General features: G+C 43.8%; 2 protein-coding genes and 1 pseudogene across 13 annotated transcripts; all 3 read left to right on the forward strand.

The window, feature by feature from the left end:
• Nucleotides 1–1,804: 1,804 nt before the first annotated feature.
• LOC133896377 (helicase-like transcription factor CHR28) lies at nt 1,805–11,342 on the forward strand. Of its 2 annotated transcripts, none has more exons than XM_062336970.1 (11): nt 1,805–2,070; nt 3,341–4,172; nt 4,285–4,460; nt 5,807–5,878; nt 5,968–6,042; nt 6,136–7,108; nt 7,636–7,766; nt 8,141–8,362; nt 9,823–10,323; nt 10,422–10,631; nt 10,918–11,342. In XM_062336970.1, the coding sequence occupies exons 2-11, from the start codon at nt 3,500–3,502 to the stop codon at nt 11,020–11,022; spliced, it is 3,138 nt and encodes a 1,045-aa protein (XP_062192954.1). In that variant the 5' UTR covers nt 1,805–2,070; nt 3,341–3,499; the 3' UTR covers nt 11,023–11,342. The 2 variants fall into 2 exon arrangements, with proteins under 2 accessions (XP_062192954.1, XP_062192955.1); XM_062336971.1 differs by lacking the exon at nt 1,805–2,070 and having other exon boundaries at nt 3,586–3,728; nt 3,811–4,172.
• A 338-nt stretch (nt 11,343–11,680) lies between these two features.
• Nucleotides 11,681–18,560, forward strand: LOC133895005 (uncharacterized; annotated as a pseudogene).
• Nucleotides 18,561–19,095: 535 nt separating this feature from the next.
• On the forward strand, nt 19,096–26,837 carry LOC133895345 (zinc finger BED domain-containing protein RICESLEEPER 2-like). 11 transcript variants are annotated; one of them, XR_009905589.1, is made up of 6 exons: nt 19,096–19,289; nt 21,436–21,729; nt 22,347–24,455; nt 25,413–25,525; nt 26,011–26,293; nt 26,371–26,837. XR_009905589.1 is itself a non-coding variant. In XM_062335594.1 (4 exons), exons 2-3 carry the CDS (start codon nt 21,438–21,440, stop codon nt 24,449–24,451), a joined length of 2,397 nt encoding a protein of 798 aa, XP_062191578.1. In that variant the 5' UTR covers nt 19,096–19,289; nt 21,436–21,437; the 3' UTR covers nt 24,452–24,455; nt 25,410–25,757. The 11 variants fall into 11 exon arrangements, 5 of the variants coding, with proteins under 5 accessions (XP_062191578.1, XP_062191576.1, XP_062191579.1 ...); XR_009905588.1 differs by having other exon boundaries at nt 26,014–26,293; XR_009905590.1 differs by having other exon boundaries at nt 26,096–26,293.
• Nucleotides 26,838–27,055: the final 218 nt, after the last annotated feature.

Genomic DNA, 27,055 nt, shown 5'->3' on the forward strand with positions numbered 1-27,055 from the left:
TCTAATCCATCTCCTAAAAGTTATTCTCTTTTCATCTTAACTCCAATTTAGGATTCTTGCATCTAAATATTTCTAAAATCATCCCTATCCAACTATAGTATTTTTAAATTATTTTGATGATGTTTGGTATATTGTTCTTAGTGTTTTTCTCTGTGTTGCTTGTCGGTAGTTCTCGTGATTAGTCGATAACGTTCTGGATCAGTTCGAGGGACTTCAAGACCAAGATTTCGACAATACTGAGCAGCATTGGGAAAAAGGCAAATGTCCTTGATTATATTGAACCTATGTTTTTAAATGTTTTGTTTTACAAAATTGCATGCAATGTCTGTCAATATGATGGGTAGTCACCTATGTTAGGGTTTTTCCTAGATTTTCCCTTATTATCCCTTGGAACCTAGATGGTTTATGGTTAGGTGTCTTTTATGGGTAGATTGCTTAGCCATGCTTTTGGGATATTAAGAAGTGTCAAAATCTTGACTAATGAGCATATGCAACAATGGTCGTTAATATGTTAATGGTCTAGCAACATAGAATCTTAGGCCTTGAGCAAAGTAGTTTTGATGGTTGTCATGGTTATGATGTTGGTTTAGTGTTTGCTCAAGTAACCTAAGTAAGGACTGGTTCGTGGAGCAACAATCCAAGAAGTAACGTACCAACTACGAGGCTGATATGGGTAAGGCGTGACATACTGATTAGAGTCTATCTAGCGTGTGTTGGGTCAGCACAAAAGGAGGCTTATGGGTAGGAGCTTAGTTTACGTAAAACCTGGCGGTGAAACCTAGTGGGCAAACACATACTGGATTAGTCTCTGGTTAGTGGAAAGTGTCATACAGTGATTCTTGGCGGCACACCACTGGCGTGTGTTAAGTGTTTCACGAACACGGCAACATAGAATTTACTGACTCGTGGGGGAAGCTGGACAACCTGTGCAGAGTGTAAAACTGTTATAATAGCCGTGCTCACGGATATGAGAGACTTAGATCCTCACATGATTAGTGGGTTGTGGTTATGGATTTGGTTGTGGTTATGGTTCTGGTACATGGAGTACTAGATGGTTGTGGTTATGGTTCTAGTACAGGGAGTACTAGACGGTTGTGGTGTGCAAGGTGGGGAGTCTTGTATGCTGGATGTTGAATTGTTTGGGTTATATTCATTTAATAATTGCTTAATATTTTTGAGTTAAAATATGTTTTCATTACTCGCATTTACGCAAAAATACCATTTGTTAGCCTATTCTTGGTATAAGCCTGCATATCATTATTTTTTCCCACTTGCTGAGTACTCTATGTGCTAACACTTGCTATTTTCCCTATACCATGCAACATGTATGCTGCTGCTCAATGAGTGAAGATGTTGAAGACTATCAAAACGAGATTGTGACGTTCTAGGCGCGTGTCTCTCGGTCGGTTGCCTGCGGTGTTGTTGGGCATCCGTGCTTTTATTCTGCTGCAGATATCTTCATAGAAGACAATATATGTCAATTGCTGTAAGAGTTTAACGTTATTTAATAGAAGTATTGTTTTTGTTACTTCACCTATGATATCTTTATGTGTGTTGAACATCCTAGGCACATATAAACCGCATCTGGTTTTAACTGTTAAAATCGGATGTGACATGACTTAGATCTGTCTTGTGTCCGTATCCTTGTACCGGTTGATACGGACGCTGTTGAAGAGTTTTTCTCCCGCTTCCGAGCGACAAAAGGATGAGCGTGGCAATCAATACAGTGATACGAGGCGTTTTGCCGCTCCCATTGGAGCTGGCTTTAGCAACTAAACATTTGAGGCAAGTTACGAGCTAGACTCATACCAGGTTTGTAGCAACCGAACAACCGAACCGACCGGGCAAGCCTGACTGCCAATCGGCCTGCCACTCTCTCCCAACGCGACCGCCTCGAAGTCCAAACCTAGCCAGCCTCCGACCGTAACGCCGCCGGTTCCCTCCCTCTCCCCGCCGGATCCTCCGCCGCGGCGCCGCTCCTCCTCCTCCTCCTCCTCTGCCGGGTGGAGCGGAGACCGGAGATCCACCCCGCCCGTCCGGCCGCGGATTGGTTTCCTTCCTTCCTTGTCGGTAAGTAGTCCTGCCTTGCTTTCTTGGAATCGACGGGTGGAGTCCGTTGTTGTTGTTTAAAGAGATGGTTTTGCGCTTGACTAAGTCCAAATCTTTACCTCTATCCGTTCGATTTGGTTAGCTGTGGATTTGTGTGCTGCGCGGCGCCCTCGTAATAAAATTTGATTCGATTAGCTTCTTCCTCTTAGTTCACTTGCCGTGCGAGATCGAGATTGGTTGCCGCCGCAGGGCCTGTTGGTACCCAATCGACGTGCGGATGCTGTTTATTTCCAAAAAATTTGGGGGTTGGTTTCGGCTGAACGCGCATCATGCTCCACGTTAACTCCGGGCTGCAGTGGGGTGGGAGTGGGGGGTATGGTATTTGTGCGGGTTCCGGCGTGCATGAGACGGCGGATTGGTTGATCCCCTCGAGCAGGGGTCTCCCGCTGCAAGATTTGTTCTAGTTGTGAGTTTGTGGATGGTTCCTCCTGAACGTGCAATGGCCTGCTTTATCCGATCCAGGTTTCTCTGTAAGAGTACTCTCTCAGTTGATGTATCATTAGCCGGAACAGATACATGCCCTGACTCCAAGTGTGTGCATACAGCGCAGGCTGTGCCCACCGACTTACCTCTTCTGTTGATTTCACCGGATTTTGGTGTATGATGATTTGATGATTATATGATGTCCATGTGTTTCTTGAATTTCAATAGATTTTTTAATACTAAATTAATCTGCCTCTTAATGTAACGTCAGTATGAATGAAGTTTAATCCATCTGGAAAAATTATCGCAAAAGCAAGAATAGGGGACATCATACAAAAGCTATATCTTAGAAACCAAACTGTCGTCACAATTTGCACGACAGCATGGGTGTAGAAGAAAGAAAGAAAGTCTATAATCAAAAGTTCTTCGCAGGAAAACACTATCAAAATCTTGAATCATGTCTAAAAACTGAAAGGGGATGCCTCAAAGGAAGCAATTGCTATTGCTCATGGCTCTGAGCTGGCCCACCTCCCGCTGATCCCTTCCAACATGGGGGGCATTTATTGGCCAATCACATATCGCCATGTACTTTAGTTAGATTGATCAGGGAAGCACTCCAGTGAACACAGCTTTCTGAACTGTTAGGATATTATTGCTGATTCATGTGTTGCTATTTTTCAGAAAGAAGACATGTTTCTTGCTTATTATTATTTTGGCCTTGTGGATAAAGCTTGCTTGCTGTTATTCCCATGTTTTTTGTGACAACTTGTTAGGTACTCATCGTTAACATCATTTGATCTGCTTGCAGGTTAACGGCCACAGTGATGATTACTCAAATAACCACAACTACTACTGTGAGATGCTTGATGCACTTTGTCTTTTTAGGTTGCCAATCATCAGCGAAAACTAGGAAGTGGGTTTAATATGGCAATATAGAAGTCATCTACTGGTTCATGCACAGTTTGTCATGTTAGCTGACAATATGAATAATGACGATGTCATCAACTTGATTTCGGATAGTGATGATGATATTAGCTTCAACTCTGAGGATCCAGTTGGTGGTGTTGATCAGCAGCCATCTTATACAAATTCAAGATTTGGTCAAAATGGTGGAGGACCAATCAAGTTTCAAGATGAAGATTGGCTGAAGAGCACTTCTGCTTCGTCCTCTTCCAGGCCTACTGAAAATAGTAATGGTCAGTACAGAACTCTGCCACCATCCTTTACAAATGGTAGATGTACTGAGAGTGCTCGTTATACACCCGGTTCGGGGGACAGGACTTATCTCCCTCCAAGTTCTTACATGGGTATGCGGCATGATTCTGCAAGGGGCCTTCCTGCTTCCAACAGAGTTGACAGTGAAGGGGGAAAGCACAACAGTTCTGCAGCAGATGCAGATGACAACGACAAGACAGTTCTTCCATCATTTTCTTCAAATGGCAGCACATCAAAATCTGTGCATCCAAATGTTGCTAGTGAGACACGCAACCTTCCACCGCCTTTTGCCAATAAAAATTCACACAATTTGGGTGAACACAGGATGGGAACAAATATTGCCAATGGAATTGTGCAGCCTTCATCTTCAGGGATGGCGAGAGGAAGTTTGTATACAAGTAACACCCAGAAAGAGGAGGATGATGGTGCATACAGCTAGCCTGAAATTATTCTAATTTGATCAATCATACACATTCTGGAAACTGGTGCATCTTTTCTGTAGGAACGTTAACTTGTATCCCTGTTTCATATTGGCAGATGATGTTATTGTATATGGAGGTCCTAGCTCTCATAGAGTACTACCTTCATCATTTCGAGTCAACAGTTCTAATAACAGTGAAGTTGTTAATGGCATTGATGCACAAGGTCGCCTGAACCCAGATAATAGGCTTTTGGATTCTGATGAGAGAGCAGTATATCAAGAAGCACTGCAGGTTAGTATCTTTGGACCATTGATATACATATGTTGCTTGCTTCCTGCCAGCTAATAATGTGAAAGATGGTTAATCCAGTGGAATCTTCTTTACAATAGAATCATTGATCTCCTCTGCACTTTGTGAGTTACATTGTTGGCAATTTCTATACAATAAATTATCAATCTCATTTGTGCTTGGTGAATTGCATTGCTGGCTTGACTTGATGAATCAGTAGGCAGTAGGCAATACTCATCATTTATCTACTTGGTAGTTTCCCACTTCATCAAAAGAATACTCTGTAAAGAGATTCTATTTGATGACGAAGGAGAGAATCACATTTAGTGCTCTCATCTTTACATGTGCCATTGTTGTTTTAAATACTTCTTTCAAAGAAAAAATGCATCTTCCAACCTGTTGAATTCTAATAATATTTTACATACAAGTATCTATCTTTCATTTTACTTTATTGGTTACTTGTTATATTGTAGCACTGGTAAAATGATTTAATGGTTTGTTTGTATGCTTTATTCTTTGTTGGGTGAGGGCTGGTTTGCGGTAGAAAAAACAGTTGTGAAAATTCTAGCATGTTATTTGGAAAATCAGATCATTGTGTGATAAATTACATTGTCCAGTGATTGATACTTCCATATTTTTTCATGTGACTTTAGTAACTCCCTTATTTTTTGTTATTTGAAATAGAACAGTATCTCCTTTTGCAACATGATTTAGAAAAAGTAGCTGGCCAAACATCAAAATATTTAAAAGTGATTCTACCAGACAAGATTGTCCATTTATCATAATAGACTGCAATGCCAAGCCTGAAAATTTATTCATGCAATGTGTCTATCTTCTGAGTTTCTCAACTTGCTCTTAAAATCATTTCCTGATCCATACTTTGCCAAAAAGGCAAAAATAAAGTTCGACCTCTACTTTTTCACATTTTTGTAATAGAAAAGAATCATTGTAATTATACTTTAATCAAGGAAGTCAGATTTTTTAAAGATGATAGTACATAGTGCTTATTTTAATCGGAACATTTTATTAATGTGGTTAGAAATTCATTACCATTTACAAATCTTGAACCCTTTTCTTAAGGATTCCATCACATTTTGTGAACACGTGCCATTTTTTGAAGGATTCCATCAAATTTTGTAAACCTTTTTTTGAAGGATTCCGTCATATTTCTTTTTCTTATGTTATCTGGTTTGAGACAATTTTCTTAATTTGTATTGCTCAAATTGAGGATATGTTTTCCTGTTAGGAATTATACACTTAAGTGACCCATGTAAACCTGGTTTAGCTAGTGCCCGCCAGTTTGATTCTACTCTGTGTAATGACATTGTTTTTCAAAATACGTTATGCAGAATATTAGTCGGGATAAAAGGGAAGATGATCTGCCTGAGGGTGTGCTAACAGTATCTCTGCTTAAGCATCAGGTACATAAAATCTTATATAAATCTCGATTATTTGTCAGTTTCCTATTTGCTGGATATCATGTTCCTTACATACCTTTAATGCTTGAAAGAAACTGGCATTAGCTTGGATGGTTTTAAAGGAGAATAGCTCACATTGTGCAGGTGGAATTCTTGCAGATGATCAGGTTGTTTCTGATCTCCTAACTTCTTTGAAAACACTTACTCTTACTTTCTTAGCATGTTTCTATTCTAACAGTCAAGCAGTTGTCTTGTAACAGGGCCTTGGGAAGACAGTGTCTACAATTGCCCTTATACAAAAACAGAGGATTCAACAGTCGAAGTTCATGTCTGTTGATTCAGATCGTTTGAAATCTGAAGCATTAATCCTTGACGAAGATGACGAGGGGGAACAAACTATGAACGATGAATCCAAGAAGGACCAAGGGGCTAGTTCATCGTCAACAGCTGCTGGTACTAGTGGTGTTGAACCATGTGTTAGTCCACTGAATAATGTTCTGGATAAAATGGCTGAAAGCAAAGTTGAACGCAAGAAGAAGGCTAAAGCATGCACATCATCTGCGTCCACCAGGCGGTCCATGACAAGGCCAGCTGCAGGCACTCTAGTAGTATGCCCAGCTAGTGTTCTTAGGCAGTGGGCTAACGAATTGGCTGACAAGGTTAGTGAAAGTGCGAAATTATCTGTTTTAGTGTACCATGGTGGTACGAGGACCAAAGATCCAAGTGAGCTGGCAAAATACGATGTTGTTGTCACTACGTACACAATTGTGGCCAATGAAGTGCCTAAACAGAATGCTGATGATGACGCAGATCAAAAGAACACTGAAGAATCTTCTGCTGGCAATAAAAGAAAACTACCATCAAATGCCCAGAGCAAGGCTAAGAAAAAGAAGAAGAAACTTAAGGACATTGACCTTGACAGTGGCCCAATTGCGAGGGTGCGATGGTTTAGGGTTGTACTCGACGAAGCTCAGACAATAAAAAACTTCCGAACTCAAGTGGCTAAAGCCTGTTGTGGATTAAGAGCAAAAAGGAGATGGTGCTTATCAGGAACACCTATACAAAATGCAATTGATGAGCTGTACAGTTATTTCCGTTTCCTGAAATATGATCCATATTCCACGTATAACTCATTTTGTACAATGATAAAGCACCCAATTGCTAGAAATGCAATTCATGGGTATAAGAAACTTCAAACTGTGTTGAGGATAGTTCTCCTGCGCCGCACGAAAGGTGATAAAAATGTATTTTTACTGCATCTATCTATATGTGGTTCCATGTTTTAGTTATTTATGTGAATTTAGTCTATCTTATTGCACACAAATGCAATTCTGACTGCAGCACGTAGTGTTTTTCATTGCGACAGAAACATGTGAAGAGGTTTATCAAAATTTATTTCTGCATGTGGTTGCATGCATCTTCTGGGTTAGCATTCAGCATCAGCATGTTTTTCATGTTTTGCAGATAAAGTCATGTATGATGCGACCATTGGGAAAATACTAAAACAGTGGCTTTAAGCCCCTTAACCGAGTTGTAGATAGTATGAAATTATGATGTTTCTTGTGTTTTTCAGTATTGTAGAATTGATTTAACTTTGGTTCTATTTTATTAGACATCATTATCTTTTCTTTTCTACCTGTATGTGTTCATTTTTGTAATATCATAGCAACTTTCTCATTGCATGTGAAGTGTGGACTTGGCTCTATATTTCATTTGCTTAAAATCTCTATTGATGATTGCATGATACCTTTTTTATGTAGAAACTCTGATTAATGGAGAACCAATTATAAAGTTACCTCCAAAGACAATTAATCTGAATAAAGTAGATTTCTCACAAGAGGAGCGGTCGTTTTATTTGATGCTGGAAGAACGCTCTCGGCAACAGTTCAAGGTTGGTCGAATCTTTATGTTCAACTTCTTTATCTTGTCCATTTTTCGGATGCTGCCTTGGTGCTACTATTTAGTCTAAAATCTTGTTGGTTGTTCCTGGTTTCCTGTAGAACATATACGTGCAATAATGATGTCGTAATCTAGAGTCATTATTTGGGTTTGCTTGTTTGTATTGCTTAATTAATCCACTTTCCTACCTTTGCTTTCCGTCTTTTCCCTTCAGAACCGCCGCCTTTCAGGTTCATGATGTATAGTAATTATTTAGGTGGACTTTCCTTTCAATCAGTAGTTGTATAATATTTGCATCTCCTTTGGGCAATTGGAAATATTGAAAGTGGAAAGTCTGGATTCTAATGTGTTGTCTGCACATTTCAGGCGTTTGCTGCTGCTGGCACACTCAAACAAAACTATGCCAACATCCTTTTAATGCTGTTGCGTCTTAGGCAGGCCTGTGATCATCCTCTTCTTGTGAAGGGTAATCAGTCAGAATATGGAGGTGATGGTTCTATAGAAATGGCAAAGCAGCTTCCTAAGGGAGTCGTAATAGATTTGCTTGCAAAACTGGAAGTAGGGTCAGCACTTTGTACATTATGCAGTGTAAGCTATTTAATCTCTCCCCATTGTTTTTATGTCACCTACTCTCTCTCTCTCTCTCTCTCTCTCTCTCTCTCATTTGAGTGTAACCATACAAACCTCATGTGTACTACTGCCTACTGGATGGGGGATTAGGCTCTATTTGGCAGGGCTCTAGCTACTAGCTAAACCTCAGGTCTGAAATTTGTAGGTTAAAATAAAGTGGTTTAAGCCTCTATTTTTAGTCTAAAATAGAAACAAAATAGCTTACCCAAACACGGCTAGTGTACCCTTAGCTTCAGCTCCACAAATTCATGAAGCTACAAGGACAGAGCTCCAAGAATTCTTGGAGCTGGAACTGTGCCAAACAAGCCAAATTCGTTAGGTCTTGAGGTGGGTTCCCTTATAAATAATTACCCCAACATATGATGGATTATTTAGAAAGTTATTGTCCATGTGACCCCCAAATGTAGATTTTGTACATTTTAAGTGTTGCTACACGAAAGTTTGGATATCCATACTTGTTCACTGTAAAAATTTCTCAAAAAAGAGAAAAAATGAGACAGGTACTCACATTAAAATATGTACACCTACAAAACTCTGTACAAAAATATGTTCATATTTGCACTGTGCAAATAAAATGAAAGATATAGCTTATGCTTGCTCAAGGAAGGCTTATCTTTTGTACAGTACACATTATTATATTTTTACACATTTTTTTGTTGGTATACATATTTTAACATGATGTACATATATGATTTTTTTTTAGATTTTTTTGAATTACACAATTGCACAATCGAACTTAGGTCTATCTACAGTCAAGTGTAGAACTGCATTTCAGGCAGCCCCCACTTTCTTATGAGTCTAGCCCATCCAACCCTCATCCAATGGCTCAAACCTGGAAAGTATGTGTCCTTGGACTCAAACCAGAGTTTGCACTGGATATGGCTCGTTCTCTTATTTCATGCTCTTGGAATGAGACCCTCTTGTGTTGTGGTGTTGGTAAGGGACATGAATTGATTGCAAGAATGATAGATAGCTGAGCACCTGAACTGGCCAAAACATACATATTTGATGGGTCAACACAAGCTTGGCCATACAAATTTTGTTGTCCTGGGTCTAGGTCTAAAATTGGTGGGCCAGGTTGTACCCATTTTGCTAAGATCTTTTTTTGTGTGCGGTGTACATGTGTGCGTTAGTCTCCTTGTACAGTTATTACTTTTATTTTTTACTATTATTAGTACCTTTATTATCATTATTGGTTTCTCATAGTCTTTTTAGTTGGATCTTGTGGGTTTCATCTCTAGCCTATCCCAACTTGTTTGGGACAAAGGCTGCTGCTGCTGCTGCTGTTGCTGTTGTACATGTGTGCGTGTGCGGTCACTGGTTTCATTCAGGTGTTATTATTATTATTAGCAGAACAACTACTATTACTGTGCTTCCGGCGTATTTTAATGTGTGCAATCAAATTACGCTTTTTGCAGGATCCTCCGGAGGATGCTGTTGTGACGATTTGTGGTCATGTTTTCTGCTATCAATGTATACACGAACGGATAACGACTGATGATAATATGTGTCCCTCCACTAATTGCAGTAAAACATTGAGTCTTGAATCATTATTTTCATCAGGAGCATTAAGAATTTGCATCTCTGGCAAATCTAGTTCTGCAAGAGCAAGTTCATCAGCAGATGATGAGTCATCTTCAATCAGTCAAAGCAGCTTCATCTCCTCCAAGATACAAGCAGCCATTGATATACTGAATTCAATCATTAACACGGATGCCCTTACTGACAGTGATACCATTGAGTCAAATCAAAGTCGAGTAGCCCCAACGAAAGCCATCGTCTTCTCCCAGTGGACTGGCATGCTGGATTTGCTGGAGCTTTCACTGAATAGCAATCTTATACAGTACAGGAGACTAGATGGAACAATGTCACTTAATTTAAGAGATAGAGCAGTGAAGGATTTCAACACTGACCCAGAGGTCATTTGTGCTGTTTAATTTTTCATGCCCTGTTTCTTGTACAATTTCGAGACATTCAGCTGACATCTATACTAACAGAACCTTTTTTCTTTCTTCAGGTTAGAGTTATGATTATGTCGCTGAAAGCAGGCAATCTTGGTCTCAACATGGTTGCTGCTTGCCATGTGATTCTTCTTGATCTTTGGTGGAACCCTTATGCTGAGGACCAGGCAATTGATAGAGCACACAGAATTGGGCAGACTCGTCCTGTTACTGTATCTCGTTTAACCATTAAAGACACAGTGGAAGATCGTATTTTAGCTCTTCAGGTAAAAAAGTAGCCTTTAACTTCTGCTGTTAATTTCTAAGTTTTTTTTTCTATTCTACTCACGGGTCATGCACTTTACTACCTCCTGAGAGAAAGCCAAGCCATTGTACTCATGTTTATCGCACACTTCCAATTACATTGGGAAGTAAACTGATAGATTGGACTTCATAAATTCACGGTTCTGATGTAGTCATCATATCATGAAATAAACCTTACTAACAATTGTAACTAATAAAAGATTGCTATCGTTTTGCTTATCGGACCATTTTTCTGCCCTTCTTCGACAGGAGGAGAAGCGAGCCATGGTTAACTCTGCTTTTGGTGAAGACAAATCCGGTGGCCATGCCACTCGGCTCACTGTAGAAGACCTGCGGTACCTATTTAGGATATGATCTGGAGGATCCCTTTGCCTTCGGTGTGCTGTGATCTGACTACAGAGACTGCATTTTGTACCTTGTAATCTTAATGGTCCAAGGCCCTGTGTACCGTTGCGAGTCTGTTGGAGCTGAGGTGCTGAGGGTTCGTCTCCCACCGCAGATCCGGTTTTGTCGTGCTCTTGCTGATTGCTAGATGTGTAATTTAGGGCTAGCTAGCCTGAGTAACTACCACCACCCAACTTGTAAGAGAATTCTCCTGTGCTCTTCACCTGTGACAAGTCTGGAGATCAACCTGGTGTATATATTCATCCTATAGTGTTGACATGCGGCCTTCATTTGGAGAACGTTCGCTCAATGTGGCAGACTGACAGATGGGGGCCGTGCTGCTTGCCTGTTACGTTGGTCCCATCTGCCAGTGGACACCCTGTTGATCCATTTTCTGTGTTGACCGTGATCCTCTGACTTTACTAAAGTCAGAGGTGTACTGTTTATCAGATACTGTGGCATCAGATTTGAACCATTATTTTTATCAATAGTTCAAACCTGTTTGAAGTCATCTGACTTCACAAATGAGTGAAGTTAGGTGAATGCTCATTGCGAGTGGTCGGGTTGGGTGTTTGATGCTCCCGATTTATTTATAGATGGATTTCTTCTGGAGAGTCTTAAGTGTCTGTGGATTATAATAGGAGTGTAATGTGTTCGTTGTTTGTAAGTCAGATGTTTTATAAATCACTTTAATAAAGAGTGTAGGTTGTAGATCTAAAGATGTGTATATGTATTATGATATAAATTTAGATCCTATAACTTTATCTAAGTGTTGAAGCTTGTAAAAAAAAAGTGAAGGCGGAGGATCTTAATCCCTTCCGTGTACACCCTTCACGAGACATTTCTTCTGACTCGTGGGTCCCACTTCTGATCATGCAAATCAGTGGCCTTTGTAAAGCCGCCGCCTCTCTTCCACCACCCGTTAAAAATTCGAATTTCTTCCTCCTCGCTTCCACCAGCGCAGGCGCCATGAGGAAGCTGAGAGCAACAGCAACTGCCTCCAAGCCCTGGGCTAGGGCTAAGCCCAAGCCCAAGACCAAGGAGAAGCCCAGCCCCGTCTACCTCCTCTCCAGCGGCTCCTCGCTGTCCGCCGGCGGCGCGTCCCCCGCCGCAGACCTCAGCATCCTCTCGCCCTCCTCGCCGCCGAAGCTCAGTACCAGGAGCTCCCCCCTCGCCGCCCCCGGCTCCTCTGCCTCCATGTCCACCGTCGGGGGCCTGAGGAGCCTCGCCGCGTCCCATCTCGACTCCCTCAAGCGCCGCCTCGACGCTCCACGGCTCCAGGGCGTCTCACTCCCGCATCTCCAAGCGCGTCAAGGTGACCACGTCTCCTCCGTTCGGCTTCGCTTCCCTGAGTTCAGTCTTCAGTGAGTGTGATCTGATGTGATTTCGTCTGTTCCCGCGTGCTGTGTTCAGATGCAAACGCAGGGTTGCCTGCAGATAGTGGAGGAGGCGGACAAGGAGCACAAGAAGATGACCGACAAGATCGCCGAGCGCGCCGAGGCCGCGAAGGTATCCTTGATCCCCTTCGTTGAGTTTGCTGTTTGTCGTGGCCGTAATTGATCGTGTCACTGATCACATGTTGGTTTGAATTTTTAATATCTGGTGCTTTCCGGGACTCGCAGACTGTCACGAACCCGATGAATCGGACAACTCAATTCAACACACTCAAGCTCTCCTGATCAATCCAACTCAAGGTTCAAGCGCACACACACTATCCATACACGATCCAAGTACATATACGAAGCAAGGAACTCAGAGAGGCAACATAGGGACAGGGAAATAGGAAGAAGTAGAGTAGGAACAGAGAAAGCAGCAGGGGCAAGGGATCAGTGAGAAGAGCTCAGGGGAGGAAGAAGAAGGCATACTGGTCTGTTGTTCTTCGTTGCTTTCTTCTGCTGGGCGACGCTTGCTTCTATACGGCTGTTGCCTCCCTCCGAGTGGGCCACACCTCCCTTTGCAGCCCAGCTCGAAAGCCCAGTCCAGGTCCATAAGCACGTGTTTGTGACATTCTCTCAAGTTTCAGCTTGCCCCCAAGCTGATGCTAGGTCGCCTCCATGATGGTGACAATGAGCTCATCACCAGCACCTGAACTCTCTGAAGAATTATGCACATTGGATCTCATACAGCCTGACACTTCACCCTTCCTGATGAGAGCAATTTCAGAGCAGCTCCCGTTGACTTTTGTTTGTACTAAATGTGCATTCAAACTCCTCCAACACCATTCCAGCCCCACCACACTTCTGCTGTCCAAAGTATCATACCAATTAGGCCATAGCTTCAACTCAACAGGCACACTTATCATGTTCTGAGATTGGGTGAGATAGATCAGCACACTTATCATGTTCTGAACAACCATCTTCAAGAGCTCTGCATGACTAGCCACCAAATGTGCTAAATTGGATTTCTAGAGCTAACACACTTGCAATCTCATGAGTTGTTACAACAGCCTTCAATGGTAGACCATTCCCACTGCCCTTTGCCATAGTTACGATGACAGGAACAATCTTACCTTCAGCATCTGAATTCATCTGATCAGCAACTGCACCTGATTCAGCAGATGGATCTGATTCTGATTTCAGAGAATGTATCATGCTAATAGAACAGCACTCAAAGTCAACCATGAACTTGAGCAATTAACTTGTGTAGAATAAATCACAGCATCATCTTCTTGATGCACGTGTACTCTGAAACTCCAGAAATTGCTCTGCAAGTGTACGGAAGGAGCCACCAGCAGTACACCGAGATATGGAATCAGAATTTTGTAAATGTGCTGGACAACCATTTGATCATTGGTAAAGAGACTAGGGAAAAGCCATGGAACAAGTGTTCTTATTATCCCAGAAAAAGGAGTCCTTGCTTGTTCTTCACTGGACAGTTGAAAGAAATTGATAGCTAACAATACATTATCTTCGATTTCAGTTTGCATGTTTCTCCCATCTTGTACATTATCTTGGACTTCAGTAAATTGATAGCTAACAGGCACACCAGTTATCACTCCATTGATTGCAAGTGACTTCAACAACATTCTTGCCTTGATCGAATTACGGTTAGCACCTTGATCAATTAAGCCAACGAGAACTACAGGCCATGCGAAGCCTCTTCTTATCAGTGCATATGTATTGGCAGCGGAAATAATACCATAATTTCCTGATCCAGTAAAGGCAGTCAATACCTCCACCTTGAGCCCGCAGACGGCGTACTCGGGGAGAGGCTAGTAGTAAGTTGAAGCTGAATAGCTGCATCAGGCTCCGCAGGTTCGGGTGCTGCATCACCAGGTTGTTGCCGTAGTTCCTCACGATGTTGCGGTTCGAAATCGTCACCTTCACGTACCAGTGCACCCGGAACCGGCACATGTGATCGATGCACCGAACGATTGGCGCGGCCAGCTCGTTGTTGCGGAGGAAGCCGATGTAGATGAACTCCATCGAAGGGGAGGCTGTCTGGTGCAGGTGGCGGAGGCATTCCGTCGAATGGTTGGCGTGCGTTGGCTCGGTTGAGCTGCTACTTCTTCGTGGCCGCGACAGTACCGCGGAGAATCTTGGGGATGAGCCTGAGAACGCCGCCCGTACGCGTCCTATTGCTCGCCGCCTGCCGTCACAGCATCCTGCCGGTACTGCTGCTCCTCGGCCAGCACATGGGGGTGGCGCAACTGCAGCCAGCGGCTGCGTCGAGGAGAGCAGGGGAGCATCCCTTCTCGAGGAGGTAGACCATCCCAGCGCGTAGTTGCCCGAGAAGACGGTCACCCCGAAGATGACACCGTCGTTGATGAGCGTCTGCCACGCCAGCGCGGACCGAGAGAACCATCGCGGCGGTGGCCACCGAGCAGGAAGAGCTTGCGTGGAGCGGCGATGGCGACGCCACCCACCTCGACTTCGTGGCGCTGCCGGCGCGAAGGCACGATAAGGGCGAAGACGAGGCGCGCGTTGGGAAGGCCAATTTACCGCGGCACACGGTGATGAGGTGAGCATGTGCCCGGGCAAAGCCATCACGGAGTAATTGAGGCAGTGGTCCTTGTCCGCGTCCACGAACATGACGTCGACTGACCCGTGGCTCTCCTCGTCGTCGAGGAGCTGGTCGAGGAGGAACGCGCTGGCGGTGACGTGCGGACTGAAAAGGCGCGCTGACGTGGCGTCGGGGACGGCATGTACAGCGATGCCAGCGTGTCGTCGCCGAGTTCCGAAGCCGTCGCCTCGCGCGGGAGTTTGGGGAGGTGGTAGAGGCACTCCGTCTAACAATTGGTGGTCGAGTCCTTGAGGGATTGTGCGACGGCGATGACGTCAGTGCTGGAGTCCGAGCCGATGAGGACGACGAGGACGTTGCACTCCCTCCTGTTGACCCGCTCCCGGTGGTCGCCGAGCGCAGCTTGATCGACGCCGAGCGGAGTCGCATCGCCCAGGGGAAACACGAGCGGCGGGGGCGCCGGGACGCTGCCAGAAATCCGCGCGCGCAGTACGGATCCGAAGGGTAGTGCGAGCTCCTTGGGTAGGTCGAGGGTGACGTCGTCGAGGTTGAAGTCTGTGTGGTGGTGGTCGGGCGTGACGCGGCTGCGGGTGGGGAAGTTGTTGGCTCAGACCACGGTGTCGGTGTGGACGGCAGTGGCGTCATGAGCGGCGTTGGTGACGAACGTGGTTGAGGAAGCAGCTGCGGTGGTTGATGTGGGCGCGGTGGTGGATACCAGCGTGAAGGCGGTGGGTGCAGTCGCGGCCGCATCACCGATGGCTCCGATCTGCGGCTCGAGGTCGTTCTCCACCTCCAGCTTCATGGAGCTCGCAGCTCGCAGCGCTGCCTTCTGAGTATCGGTGCCGTAGCTTGGTGCCGGCGTCGACACCATGGCGCCATCACCAGAAGTCGGCGGCACACACTGGACATCCGGCACACAGCACTTGTCGTAGATGTAGCGCCCGTGGGTGATGCTTTGAGCCCGCTCCGCGTCCCAGCATGAACGGAATGAGATGAGAGCCTCGACATGCTCGACACTCGGAAGCACTCACACCTTCATTGCTCCGTAGGCGTCGTAGATCTCGTGCAACACTTCTTCGGTCATCGGATACAGCATAAGGCTCACGGTAACACAAAGAAGACAACCCCGGGTGATGTCAAGCCAGTTCGGCATTTCACTGAACAGGTGGTGGGGAGCTCCTTCCTGAACACCTCCTCTGGCAGCAAACCTCGATATCTCGTACCATAGCTCCGGGAATCGATGGCTCTAATACCAATTGTCACGAACCAGAATCAATCGAACAACTCAATTCAACACACTCAAGGTCTCCTGATCAATCCAACTCAAGGTTCAAGCACACACTGTCCATACACCATCCAAGTACATATATGAAGCAAGGAGCTTAGAGAGGCAGCATGGAGACTGGGAAATAGGAAGACGTAGACTGGGAACAGAGAACGCAGCAGGGGCAAGGGATCAGTGAGAAGAGCTCAGGGGAGGAAGAAGGTATACTGGTCTGTTGTTCTTCGTTGCTTCTGCTGGGCGACGTTTGCTTCTATACGGCTGTTGCCTCCCTCCGAGTGGGCCACGCCTCCCTTTGCAGCCCGGCCCGAAAGCCCAGTCCAGATCCATAAGCACGTATCCGTGACACAGACCTCCTACAAGAAGTTTGTGTCTGAGGTGCAGGCGTCTACATCTCGTGGTACTTTGAAGAGAACATACATTATCTGAATCTAGTTCAATTCCATGTGTTTCTCATGAAGCTGTTGTGTTCTAACTTTGTTGGTGGTGGCAAGTATGCAAGGTGACTGTCCCTGAGATGGTAAAGTCGGCCGAGAGCTATTGATGGCTTGCGCAGTCGCTACACCAGCTTAGGTGGCAGTTTAGGCTTGTGTTCATACGCTCACCGAGTAAGTAATCATTTCTCGACATATGTTGTATTGTTGCTACACTCTGTTATGTTTCTCCATGACTGTTGAGTGTTGAAAGGAGTAGTGTGTACAAGGAATGGATGATTGCCATTTTATTGGCCATGTCTGGTGCTAGATCATCCCTTTGGGATAACGTTGTGTTGCCCTGATGTTATGCTTTATCTACTTGATGAACCAATATGGGTTACCGCCATACATGCAGGGTGGTAGAAGTTAGAATGTATGGAGTGATACATCACCATGCCCTATATGTTGTGTTTTGCATAATCAATTTTGATGTTTGCTTTTGGGCTTTCGCTGGTTAATACTTTGGTTTGGAACTGATGAGCCATGTGAACATCGAGAATTTCCTTGGTTTTGGCTCTCATTTTCAAGCTTGAATGCTCACTGGGATCAGAAGTAATATGGGCTGACGGAGGCACATATATATTATTTTCTTAACTATGCACTCTGCATCGTAAATTCATAATTCAGAACCATGTATGAATGAGTGTACCAACAATGTCAGCATATATGTCATGCTTTCAACAATGTCAGCATGATAGCACTGTAGTCAAACAACATATATCAATGACCTGTTTCTGTATCGTAAAAATGAAATTATCGGTTGCCTGCTCCTTCTATCAGCTGTACTAATTTATTGTAATTGTTTCAATATTAAATTTCTTGGAGTTATCATGTGTATTATGATAATTTCATGGAACTTTTGTTATGGAAGTTCTGTTAGCCTAACCAAATTGGTAGCAAATAGGTACGGGAAAATATTGGTCTGGTTTTTGTCCAAAAAAATGGTCTGGTCTTTAGTGCCTTTTTTTTTTTCTGAATTGTCTATACGGTCTCTCCCAAACCAAACACTGGTATAATCCACTTCATCCCCTTCCTGCTAGTTTTATCAGAACTGGTCAATTAGATTTGAATGGCATGCACCAATCCAGTTTATTGGTTTGATTTTCTTATTATACACATTTGCCATTATGGCTTGTGGTATTACCTGGCTGATTCTTGTCTGCATTTTTCTGTATCAGGTCCGTTATCTGAATCAATTGGGCTTAGCTGTTTCTTGGGCCTTGGAGAAGAGACATGCACATTTTTACATGACATTTGCACGTGCATCATATTGTTCTTTGCTGGAAGCCTTCACTTTCAGATATGTTGAAAAATCGACAAACTACTCTTCGATCCCTGGTGCTTACTTCCATTTTGTTGCATTTCTTGTGCAGCCTGTAAGTTGTCGGTACTCAGTATAGCTCCGAGGTTCAGGACATTTCAGAGTTAACTTGTTGAGATATAGTTTGTCATAACATACTTGAAGAATGGTTTTCTGTATCCGCAATCATAATCCAACTCTTCGTTTGATCCGCACAGAAGTAATTTCGTTGTGCGCCTGTCAGATAATTTGCACTGAGCTGCCCACTGATGAATTGCTCGTTATCAGTTTGGACTTGGATGAGATAATCTTTTGGTATGATTTTGGAGTTCTGTTCATCTGCAAGGTGCTGGTTGAATCTCAAGCAAGTGCTGAGCAGGGTTCACAAATTGCGAATTTCGAGCAGTTTTTGACGAATTCGGTCCGCACCATATTCAGAATGCAAGCCATTTCGGTACAATTTATCTGGTTTCTACCGAATTCGTACTGATATTCACGAATTTTAGAGAATTCACTGGCCACCATATTTCGTTGTTCGAACGAATTCGTGAACCTGCTGCCGAGTCACTGAGTTCGCACATGACGGCCGGATCAAGTATCTGCTGGCAAATTAGCCGTAGGAATCTGAAAATTGCCCCCGTTCCTGACGGGGCGGGGCCTTCTTGTCGTAACATCTTGAAGCTCCTGAATGCTAGTCGGGTTAGCAAGCAATGATGAATGACGGTGGAGCAGCCATTGCTGCGACCTGAGCTCCAACCACAGTTCAATGTCGGCCCTTCTCACCCTGCTGCAGTGAAGGTGAAGGCGCGCCGCTGGTAGTGGCAACGGGCCACGAGGAGGGCCGGGCCGGGCCGGTTCAGCCTACATGGGGAACAAATGATGGGCCTGAATCGGCCCATTTATCTACGACTTGATCCGGCGTTTCCGCCTGGCCCGCGCATGGAACGGCCCATTAGTCCAGCCAGAACCCATCTAAGCCCAAATGAAGAACTGGGTCGGGCTCCCTGCGAGCTCATCACCCACCCACCCACCCACAGATCCATCCAGCTCCATGCCCTAACCCTGCCCGAATCCCCCTCCGCTCCGCTGCTCCCAGTTCGTCCGAATCGCGCGCCTCGATCCCCTGCTCCCCCGAATTCCCTCCGATTTGGAGCCTCCCAGTTGGCTCCCGCTTCCATTTCTCCGAGGATTTGCTGAGTATTTTGGGGAGCAGTAACAAGTAAGTGGTGCAGTCCCTGCCATGCCAACTCTCAGTGTTGTTGTTTCCATTTCAGTCACCAAATTCATCGCTCAGAGTTGTTCGTGGCTAAGGATGATGGGTATTATGCTTCGAGTTTGGTTCGGCGGTCAGAAAGGTTAACTTTAATTGTCTGCGTGCGTAAACTTGCAGAAATTTGGAGTATGGCGTTGTTGGAAAAATTGTATCAGAATTACAGCGATCTGCTCTGTGCTTAGCAGCCTCTTGTCCATGTTTGGGGCATAAGGTTTTAGAGAGTTGCTCTGTGCTTAGCAGCTTAAGTGTTTGAGAGAGTTGGAAGCTTGGGGTGTTGAAATGACTTATAGAATACTAGGCTTTAGCTCATAGTTGTTACAGTGATGTGGCGAGGTGCGGTGATCCACCATCTTCACACCTTTACAACGCTTATGGCGCGCGGTGTGGTGACGCCATACACACATCGGTGTGGTGAATACACGCATCATAGTATAGGATAGTAGGAAATTATATTGGCAAATGGCAATGTAGATGTAGCTCAAAAGTGATAGTCTTGGATTTTAGGAAATAAAAATAGCAATGCCCTCTGTGTGTGTACTATAGGCCTATACAGAACAGCATATATGTGTATGGCTATATGCATAACAGAACAGACTACAGAGCTTGAGCATAGCTTACCAAGTTCTGAACAGAGTCTGAATAGAGCTTCAGCAGAATTGAGCAGAGCAGCCAGAGCTTGAGCAGACCTTGAGCTTGAGCAGAGTTCTGAACAGCGACCGCAGGGGTGCGCAGGGCGGCTGGTGGCCGGTGAGATCTCGCTGGTTGGCAGGGCAGACAGTGCAGGGGGCAGGGGCGATGGCGAGGAGTGCATGGATCTCGGTGGTGGATGGCGAGGAGCATGGGCAGGTGGACGACGAGAGGTATCGGGCGCAGGGATCTTGGCGGCGGCTGCGGCGGCGACCCGCAGCGAAGGCTAGGGTATTGCGGAGCTCTGGAAACAATGACGAGGTGCGGCCCACTCACGCTTGATCCCCTACCTCATCCCCCTACCTGAAGCGACATTGCGCCCGCTACAAATGATTTCACCGCCACAGGATGCCATATCACCACCAACGGGACGCCACGCCTATATGGTGGACGCCATACGAGATCTCGCCGTGGCGTCGGCGTGGCGAGACCTAGATTTCCGCCACGCCGATATGGCGACGAGAAGGCAACGCCATGACAACTATGCTTTAGCTTTGTAGTTATAAATAGTTTTCTGTGTGCCTAAGGCTGCAAACTGTTTGGAATATGACCTTGTTAGTAAGGTTTGACAGGAATTAATGGCGATCTGTTCTGCACTTGGCACCTTCTTTCTTGTCCATGTTGTAGTTAATGTCTGCACCTGCTGTTTGTTTGCACAAATCGTGCCCCTGGCATTTCTTGTTGAGAGTTCTCTCTGTACTAGGCTTACATATAGCCTAGTTATAAATGACTTATAGAATAATAAGCTTTAGCTTTGTAGTTATAAATAGTTTTCGGGAGCTTCGGCTGTTTTTTTTTTTAAAAAAAATTTGAGGTTGTGGAGTTGAAGTAGTGCAGATGATACTAGGTGTTAGCTTTAGCTGTCTGCATGTGTAAACTTGCAGAAATCGAAATTTGGAGTACGGCATTGTTTGAAAGATTATATCAGAATTACAGCGATCTGCTCTGTGCTTAGTAGCTTCTTTTCCATGTTCGGAGCATAGGTTTTAAGTGTTTATGAGAGTTGGAAGCTTGGGGTGTTGAAATGACTTCGAGAATACTAGGCTTTAGCTTTGTAGTAATAAATAGTTTTCTGTGGGCATGAGGCTGCAACTGTTTGGAGTATGACCTTGTTAGTAAGGTTTGACTGGAATTAATGGCCACCTGTTCTGCACTTGGCACCTTCTTTCTTGTCTCATGTTGTAGTTAACGTCTGCACCTGCTGTTTGTTTGCACAAATCGTTCCCCTGGCATTTCTTGTTGAGAGTTCTATCTGTAGGAAGTATGTCTAGCTTTCTGTAGAGATTCTAGACATTTCTGCATGGTGGTTAAGCATTTTATTTTGGTGTTAATCAGTTCTGCAGTTTAATATAGATTGAAACACATGCTGTCGAGAAAGTTAATAATGTCGGATCATTATCTGTAGATATGGATCACTTGGACGGGCATGACAGCGATGACATGAAAGTAGGGGCATCTTCTGATGGTGCCTCCAGACTCAGAAAGAAGAGGTCTAAAGTGTGGGATGAGTACAAGCCCATCCTTGTAAACGGAGCCATCCAGAGCGCGGAATGCCGCTACTGCCATATCCACATGAGTTGCAAAGGCGCTGATGGGCAGTCCAATGGTACAAGCCATTTGTGGCGACACCAGAAAATTTGTCGAGCAAAAGAGGGATTGGGCCTGATCCAGCAGCAACAGGATACTGACTTTCCATATGGTATGCTTTATTTACTGAGTAGCTATTAAGCAAGATGCCAAGTTTTATTCTTAGCAGCTACAACTGTAGACTCTGCAAGTTTGCATAACTAAATTAATTTTGTAATCTTATGGTTTTTGTAAGATGCACCAGAATTAGTATGAAATCCTAACCTGCTGAGGAAATTTCTAGTATTTCTCTTTATTCTCAGTTGGTATGGGAACTTTGAGGTCTTTATTGGTTTATTTTACTCCATGCATGTAGCAATATTTGTTGAATTTTCATGGGAACTGTTGTTTCACAAAGACGGCTATTTGAGGAACAATAATTTATTTATTAAACTGTTTTAACTTTTAACTCGTTACCCCTACTCTAACGCTGGGAAGGATATTAAGTGGTTAGTGCTTTCTTACTCCTTAGTCTGTTTGCATGGTGGACTTTAAAAAAATGTGAAATGGAGGAGCATACAATAGATTCTATACAGCTCATGGGTCACTTTATGTCAGAAATTCTGTTGTTTTCCAGTTTATATGGTGTATATTTGGGTGTAAGCAAAAGCACTGTTCTCTTCATGGCAATCTGTATGTTTTTAATATTTTACACATATTCTGACTGAATTATTCAAACTTTATGCATAGTAGTGGTGAATGACGTTGACCCGGTGGACCAGATTCTTCCAGATTCACTTGATGACATTAATTTGTTAACTCATAGTGAGAGCAGCAAATTCAGGTCAAAGGTATGGAAGGATTTTATACCATTCTATGTTGAAGGGAGAATCCAGGGTGCTGACTGTGTCCACTGCCACAAGCGACTCAGTGCAGAAAAAGGCAGAAGCCATTTGAACCGACATACTCAAACTTGTCCAGTGCGAGGTGGAACTAGTGTAAATCATCAGAAGGGTGTGTTGTTCCAGTCCAGTGTACCAAGTTTGAAGTCTAGGTTTCAAGATGAGCTTTCACCTGCCTTGACAAATGGTAGGGTTCAGATTGCAGAATATGCTAGCAAGTTCCTCAAGACCAGCTCTGGTGATAGAAGCCCTATGGACCACCACGTTCTAGCTTTACCAGCAATGGATGGGATGAATCCTACAGAACAAAATACCTCATCAGCTCAGACTGCTCCGAATATAAGTAGGAAATTTGACCAAGAAGCATCTTATCAAGAGCTAACTAGAATGATTGTTTTACATGGCTACCCCTTGTCAATTGTGGAGCATGAAGAAATGAGAAGGTTTGCAAAGAGCCTTAACCCTGCATTTAACATGGCTTCAAGCATTGATATAGAAGAGTATTCAACTCTTTTGTTTCAGAAAGAAAAGTCTGAGCTTAAGGAAAAAATTGCACTTTTACCCCATCGGGTTTCCCTATCAGCAAGTGTGTGGGTTCATGGAGCTGAGGCCTCAGTGAAGTATCTTTGTTTAGCAGTGCATTTTATTGATTCAGACTGGAAACTTCAAAGGAGAATCATCAAATTTGGTGTGTTTTCGTCCTCACCTACTAGTTTGGAAAGGATGATACATTTTAAGGAGGCCTGTGCACTAGATTCTGATAGTGGGCCATTTAATGTCATACAGGAAGCTATAAGAGATTGGAATCTTGATCAGAAGCATTTCAGCTTGACATCTGTCAGTGAAATTAGAAATGATGAGAGTACCTCAAAGCTGATGGACTTGCTCATTCAAAGGAAATGCCTTCCTGTTAGAGGTGAGCTATACAATATTGCTTGTGTGGATGATGTGCTTAACAGCATTATTTCAAAAGGGCAACCAGTGCTTCATCTTGTTGGTGACATACTAGAGAGATTTATTAAGGAACATATGTCCTCATCGCTGACTCGGCAGCAACTTCTAGAAGTTGTTACCCATATGGGATTGAAGTGCCCCCAGGAAGATGCGAAATGGTGGCACAAAATTTACTTTAGGCTTGAAGTTTTTCTGCAATTCAAGAAGGCATTTCCCTCTGAAGAGTTGTTATCTGCCGAAGATACCAAAACTGTTGAGTCTGTTTGCAAGATACTGAGGGCTTTTTATCGTGCTGTTGAAGTAATTTCTGGTTCTGCTTGCCCCACAGCAAATACATACTTCAATGAACTATGGAAAGTTAGGGCAACTTTGCAAGAAGAAGCATCTACTGATCACACTGAACTTGCTAACATGGTTTGGGAGATGCAGGAAGCGTTCAGTGAGTATTGGCAAAATTCATACATGTGGCTGTCAATACCTGTTGTTCTTGATCCCAGATTCAAAATTACTTTTATTGAGTTCCGTCTAAAACGAGCTTTTGGCACTGATGCAGACAAGTATGTATCTGCCATACGTGATACAATCAGGGAGCTGTTTCATGAATACTGTGGTCCTGTAGATAAGCCGGGTGTTGACATATCAAATCGTGAAACTCGTGATGTTGAATTGGATGGATTTGACAGTGATTCATTGGAAGATTGGGACGAACATCTTAATGCTCAGACAAGGAGCCAACTATTGACAGAACTTGACAACTACCTTGAAGATGGCCTTGTTCCGAGGAAGGATGATTTCGATATTCTGAACTGGTGGATGAGTAATTCTACAAAGTATCCAACCCTCTCAATTATGGCACGTGACGTCCTGGCAATGCCAGCTTCTGCTGTTCATTTTGAGGCAGCGTTAAGCAGTGAGGGACCTGTGATTCATAAGCAATGGAGCACATTAAATATCAAAACAATTGAGGCTCTCGTATGTACCCGAGATTGGATTAAATAGAATGGTAAGAATCTTCACTTTGATTGTTCTTTTGGTTTCCTTAGTTGCTTATATAAGGAAGCATGTGCTGTTTTATTGGCTGAGAGCTTGTATTTTGCATCTTAATTCTCGGTAAAACTGATAGTGCACAATTGGAATGTTACCACTTACACTTGCATTATTATATTTTATTATCTCTACAATTACTAGCAATTGGGCTGTCATAGCATCCATTCTTTCTTAGTAGATAATTACTGAAAAATAAATATCAGTAAATCAATAGGATCTGCAGTAACTTGTGGACCAAAAGGTATGTTCTAACAATATTGAATCTGCTTTCTCTCAGGATGGGCATGCATTATCTGTACTTAGATATTATATGAGTAAAATGCATCTTGGTTACCGTGAGTTACAAGGTAGGTGCTTGTAGGTCAGGGATGAGTTCTCATAGAACTCACCTTGCAAGTCGTTGTACATGTGATGTAATTTATTCATGATATGTTTTTGGTTGACTGGTTGTACATTCTGAGACCGGAAAACCGACGTCTGGAAAATTCCTATTTAGCGTGTTGGGTGTTAAATAAGAGTCATATATAGAGAAACAATATGTAGTTCTTTTCTTTATAGAGAAACTCTGCATTACGACATTTTCACGTTATGGCTACAATGCAAATATGAGTAATACAAAAAAATAACGTTGTATTGTATTGAATTGAAATATTTGTCAGTCCACTGAACTATGAGTAATACAAAAAAAAACCCCGACATGTTCACATTATGGCTACAATGCAAATATGAGTAATACAAAAAAATGACGTTGTATTGTATTGAATTGAAATATTTGTCAGTCCACTGAACTATGTTCACCAACGCTCTCATGGGGCAATGTTCTAACCTGACTGGCTCCCATAAAAATTAATTGCGGGCTATATGTAACGCTGCAGTCAACTACTAACACTTATCATGCTTTTTTTATTAGCAGAAGATTACATGCAGTGCATACTCATGGTGCTTCTTACATAGGAATCTAGGATGATATCACAAAAGAGTACACTGCCCATTTGGCGTCCTGTATCAGACATCTTGCCGCTGCCGGTATGTCTGTATATTTGTGCTATTTTTCTCCAGATGTGTATATTACTAGTCATGTGGATGGCAGCTACAAGACGCGTGCTCCCAGGGTGTTCACATGTATTGTTCATTGTTGTTTCCTGTATTAGGATTTTTGCCTCCGGTTCAGATTATTTGTACAGTGCCAATGATGTGCTGCTGCTTTAACCTGATTAGGAATTCTTTTATGAAGGCCATAGGAAGCCATTTGCTGTTATATTTATGCTGTTGTTTTGCTGGGTTGTGTTGTGTTCGGTGTCCTACTGTCAAATTCTGGGCTGCCCCTAGGATGGTGCCTGGTATCCCCATATGGCCCTCCGGTGTTGAGCGGAAACCTGTTTTCACCCTCAGAAGCCACCAAAGCAGTCCAGTATTGGGTGCAATCCCAGAGAACGTGTTTGCTTTCTTATTTTTCTGTAAGAGTTTTTGCGAGTTTTGGTTGATGCTTGGTAGTGTTGTGAATTCTGAAGCAGAGAGGACGAGTTGATGGCAATTAACTAGATTTGTTGGTAATGACGTGGAGTGGAAATTGAATGGCTGCTGCTGCTGTGTTAGCTATAGTAATGCTGCTGTACGGGGAATTGGTCCGCCAGTCCGTTATTGATCCAAGGGCCCAAAATGCTGCTGCAAAATGCTGCAGCAGCAGAGTCAAGCTCCGGTCAGATCCCTGCAGGAGCAGGAGCAGGACAATTCTAGCTGTGAAGACTCCTTGAGAGCTTTCGGATGCCGAGTTCACATTTTATTGCTGCACTGGTGAGGTACCCGACACACAAAACTATATTGGTGAACATATGCACAGGCTCGAGATCCTTATCTTGGATGCTTTGCAGGTGGGAACTCTTGCTCCTCGCCTATGCCAAGTTGCGTTTAAACCCCCGTGTCGTGAAGAAAAAAAAGATGCCGAAAACCAGCCTGTGCGCAGTCGACTTGCCATCTCACCTTGACTTCGTCACAACGCTGGTGCCCTCCGTCGTGCCCTGCTGTGCACGCGGACGTGAATCCAGTTCATTTTGCTCAGAAGTCAGATCATTGCATGCAATGCCTTCTGTTTCATGCTGCACTCATGTAGTGATAGATATTGTCATGTTTGGTTTTCAGTATCGGTCGTGAAACAGCGTCAGTTTGGGTCTTCTGATTTTCCGATGTAATGAGCCGAGCTAAGCACATTGTTTAGTTTGCCGTGGATGCGCTATGGCGTGGAATCTTGTCTGTTAGAAAAAATGAAAAATCTTTATGTTAGAATATATGGGTTTGGCTTATTATATTTGAGTAATTCTAAATAAATCTCAAATGCCAACTAAGTGGATGTAGGATGTATCTTTTAGTTCCATTTGTGTAGGTAGAGGAAGATAAATTTATAAAGAATTATCTTGTTCACCCATCAAGTATGTGTGGATAAGAGGAATAGGAGAAAATATGTGCTCGCTCGTCAGGCCTTGGTTGTGGCGAAGGGCCATTGCGTTGACATGCATCGACATGTAGGTTTTTGGAACCCGTCGCTCTTGGGATCTTATA

Source organism: Phragmites australis, chromosome 16, assembly GCF_958298935.1.
Source record: "Phragmites australis chromosome 16, lpPhrAust1.1, whole genome shotgun sequence".
In the NCBI taxonomy this organism is placed as follows: Eukaryota; Viridiplantae; Streptophyta; class Magnoliopsida; order Poales; family Poaceae; genus Phragmites; species Phragmites australis.

Bases quoted from the DNA above. Each gene is read 5' to 3' on its own strand.
- LOC133895345 (XM_062335594.1), top strand. From the start codon at position 21,438: ATGGATCACTTGGACGGGCATGACAGCGATGACATGAAAGTAGGGGCA. The intron at 21,730-22,346 runs GTATGCTTTATT...CTTTATGCATAG, and splicing joins GGATACTGACTTTCCATATG to TAGTGGTGAATGACGTTGAC.
- LOC133896377 (XM_062336970.1), top strand. From the start codon at position 3,500: ATGTTAGCTGACAATATGAATAATGACGATGTCATCAACTTGATTTCG. The intron at 5,879-5,967 runs GTACATAAAATC...AATGCTTGAAAG, and splicing joins TATCTCTGCTTAAGCATCAG to AAACTGGCATTAGCTTGGAT. The intron at 6,043-6,135 runs GTTGTTTCTGAT...GTCTTGTAACAG, and splicing joins GAATTCTTGCAGATGATCAG to GGCCTTGGGAAGACAGTGTC.